Source organism: Gavialis gangeticus, unplaced genomic scaffold, assembly GCF_001723915.1.
Source record: "Gavialis gangeticus isolate Ggan-Ray unplaced genomic scaffold, GavGan_comp1, whole genome shotgun sequence".
In the NCBI taxonomy this organism is placed as follows: Eukaryota; Metazoa; Chordata; order Crocodylia; family Gavialidae; genus Gavialis; species Gavialis gangeticus.
In genome coordinates this window covers 116,670,705-116,674,257 of record NW_017729022.1, presented here as the reverse complement: position 1 = coordinate 116,674,257, position 3,553 = coordinate 116,670,705, and the positions used below count along the sequence as shown (strand labels likewise).

The 3,553-nt window shown below is 46.3% G+C and overlaps 1 protein-coding gene across 1 annotated transcript in view; it reads left to right on the top strand.

Annotated features, from left to right (window-relative positions):
* The first annotated feature begins 1,051 nt into the window (after window positions 1-1,051).
* The window catches only part of PRMT8 (protein arginine methyltransferase 8), a 109,733-nt gene continuing 107,231 nt past the window's right edge, over window positions 1,052-3,553 (top strand). Inside the window, exon 1 of the mRNA XM_019515857.1 lies at window positions 1,052-1,138. Within this exon, the coding sequence (XP_019371402.1) occupies window positions 1,052-1,138 (87 nt within the window). The remainder of the gene's footprint in view (window positions 1,139-3,553) is intronic.

Genomic DNA, 3,553 nt, shown 5'->3' with positions numbered 1-3,553 from the left:
TCCAGGGGGAAGAAGTGGGGGGGGGGGGGCAGAGGGCAAGGGAGCCAGCCACCTGACCCCCCAAGATTTATTTTCTATGCTGCAGCAGTAGAAGGGGGACAAATTAAAGGCAAACCTCCAATAAATTAGATTCTATACCTGACAAATTATAACACATTTACAAATTTTCCATATATAGTAACTAATTATTATGGGGGGTCATCTTATATTCAAGTAAATACAGTAATGACATGTTAAAACAGGGAATAAGCAACAAGGCAACGAGAAAAAATAAATGTATTAAAGAACTTCATGGCCAGTTTCCACCATGCCTTAAATTAAACCTGTGGCCAGTTTTAATCAGCTGATTGGTGTTCCCCACCTTGGAAGTCCACTGAAACCCTTCAAGGCTCCTCCTGTGTGCTCCCAAGGCTAGGAGTGCCAATCAGCTGACTGGCACTCTGGGCACCCAGCTTGCTACTTGCCAGTACAGGGGGAGCCTGGAATCACGTGGCAGGGCAGGAGGTGCAATTGGTGGGATCAAATATCAGAACCCATCACACTTGTGCATGGCATGTTGTGTTCTGTCCCAGTACCTCCTATCATAATAGAGGTGGAGGTGTCCAAAGGGCAGGTACAGAATGATTTGAGAACTGATACCAGTAATACGGTTTAGGAGGAAAGATTAAGTATAGGCATTTAAATACTTATAGTTCAGTGAAGAAACACTGAAGGCACTGGTGGAATACATTAACACTGATAATATTTGATGGGTGTTAACATCAGATGGGAAAGGAATTATTTAGGGGAACAGGGGGAACAAGGTGACTTTAAAAAGGATGAAAAGCTGGATAAATATCATGAAAAACATCTCACCAACATGATATGCGTCAGGCTGTAGTTTGGTCTCAAAACTTAAAATTGAACCAAACTAACAGGGAACAATATACTAGTTAGGAGATAAACTAGATGAGCTAATCATCCTCTGTGATTCAATGATTAAAGCACTTCTGGATCTGTCAAGATGAAAGGTGTTGCGGAAATGTAAGTTATTATTATTCATTCTATACCGATGGACCAAAGAAACCATCAAAAGATGACACATTTAAAATTAAACATGAGCAAGGAAAGAAAGGTTAAAGTAATTTTTTATATCAAAGTAAGCTAAACTAGGCTAATTGATGCTATTCAGGGACACTACAAGTGACTGATCTCTTGCTGTACCAAACTACAAATGATATGCAAACTTCAGAAAAAATATCTAGGAAAGGTTGTGGCAAATTCTATTCCAGCTGGGAAATTAATAAATTTAAAGCCAGAGAACATGTAGGATAGGGTTGGAATATTTCAGGTGGAGAAGTAGCTCATGCTTTCTCTACAAATAAAGTAACAGTGATGATCCATAAAGGATAGGACAGCTTTCACATTCCTTTGAGAATTTGATGTCTCTTCTAATTTCACTTCAGCTTTTTCTATCATGCTAGTAATTAAGAGATGCAGACAGTTATAAACCCACACATCCTTTGCAACATTTCCACCAGTAGTTTTCATACAGCATTCTACATTTGCTAATGGACTGACCACCTTTCTACTCCTGGTTGCTATCAGGACTGACTTTTAGGGTGCTGCCTGCCTTCAGGCAGGGGCAGATCCAGGAGTGGTGCAGTGGTGCCATAGCACCTCCCTCCCCTCCTTTTCATAGTTTCATAGTTGTAGGGTCGGAAGGGGCAGAAGTAGATCATCAAGTCCGACCCCCCTGCCTTGGGCAGGAGAGAATACTGGGCTCATATGACTCCAGCTAGATAATTTTCAAGTCTCCTTTTAAAGACCCCCAGGGTAGGAGCCATCACCACTTCCCTTGGAAGTTGGTTCCAGATCCTAGCTGCCCTGACTGTGAAGTAGTGTCTTCTAATGTCCAGTCTGACCCTACTCTCAAACAACTTATGGCTGTTATTCCTTGTTACTCTAGGAGGTGCACAGCTGAACAGGGTCTCTCCCATTCCCCACTGGTCCCCCCTCGTAAATTTGTAGACGGCCACCAGGTCCCCTCTCAGCCTTCTCTTGTGGAGGCGGAACAGGTTCACGTCCCGTAACCTCTCCTCATAGGGTCTGCCCTGCTGTCCCTGGATCATGCAAGTGGCCCTCCTCTGGACCTTCTCAATGCTGGCCACATCCCTCCTGAAGTGCGGCACCTGGAACTGGATGCAGTACTCCAGCTGTGGCCTGACCAGTGTTGCAGTTTTGCTCTATGCCACATGCCCAGGGAGCTCTCACTGCTGAGAGCTGGGAGCTCCACTTGCTGAGAGCTCTATAAGCCCCTCTGCTAGACAATGTGGGCCCTTTCCCTCCCTCCACCCAACAAATTCAGCAGCAGGGGAAACCAGGAGAGGAGCAGCTGTTAGTTACGTGCAGCCCCTGCATTCATCTAGTTCTTGAGACTCTGCATTGATTGTCCCAACTCCTCCTTTCCCTACTGCTGTATTTTCTGGGGAGGGAAGCAGGGTGGGGGTGGTGAGAGCAAAGAGCAGTAGGTTCTCCAGAGCTGCTTGAAAGGAGGGACTCTGGGCAGGCCCCACAACAATGAGCTCAGAGCTCACATGCAGAGCTCGCATGCAGAGATCCAGCAGGAGCTGGTGAGAGCTCACTAGCAGCCAGGATCACAGCGAGGGGCTGCAGCCACAGCCCCTTCAGCTGCATGACTCACATGTACAGAGAGCTCTCTTCAGTGCCATGTGCCCTACCTTGAAAGGGATGTGACTGCACCCCTGTTGCTATGATCCTGTATCTGCCAAAGCCTTCAGGTCACTATTTAAATCATGTTAATGGAGATGAGATTTTACAAGAAATGGGAAGGGCAGAAATGGCAAATGCATACACCTACTACTTTCCTGACCTGCTAACAGCAGCAGGAGAGTAGAACTAAGGGATGATATATCCTGCTTAAATCCCAAGACTTTTTTTCTATGCATGTCTAAGGACTTTCAGATGATGCGAGGTCACTCAGGCCCAGATCCTCAGTAGGAATGAGATGCCAAAATACCTTTGAGCATTTTATTCTTATTCTGAAATCCCATTCTCTAGACCAGCGGTGGCCAACCTGTATTGTGTGTCCCACAAATGGCACAGGCAGACTGAGGAGGGGACAAGTTACACAGCAGCAGATAGGGCAGGAAGCAGAAAGAGCAGCAGCAGATGGAGTAGGGAGCACAGGGCAGGGAGCAGAAATCAGAGCAGCAGATCATGCTGGGGGAAAGGGATTGGAGTGTCACTCAGTGAGGTGTGGGGCTAATTTGTGGCAGGTCAGCCATAAAGGTTGGTCTCCAGTGCAGTCTGGACCATGCCCCCTCTGTTCTAGCTAACCAAGCCCCACTCCCTGCCCTCCAACCCTAAACCCTACTCTCCCCAGTAAGACAGAGATGAACTTGGAACAGGCAGAGAAAGGTTGTATAAATAATGGCTTCTCCTGTAATAATACTCCATATCCTTCTAGGTGTGCAGTGGCCCTTCGCAGCCTCCTCAACCTATTGTCATTCCAAAGCCTGTTCAATCTGTCATCCATGTACCTTTACAACCA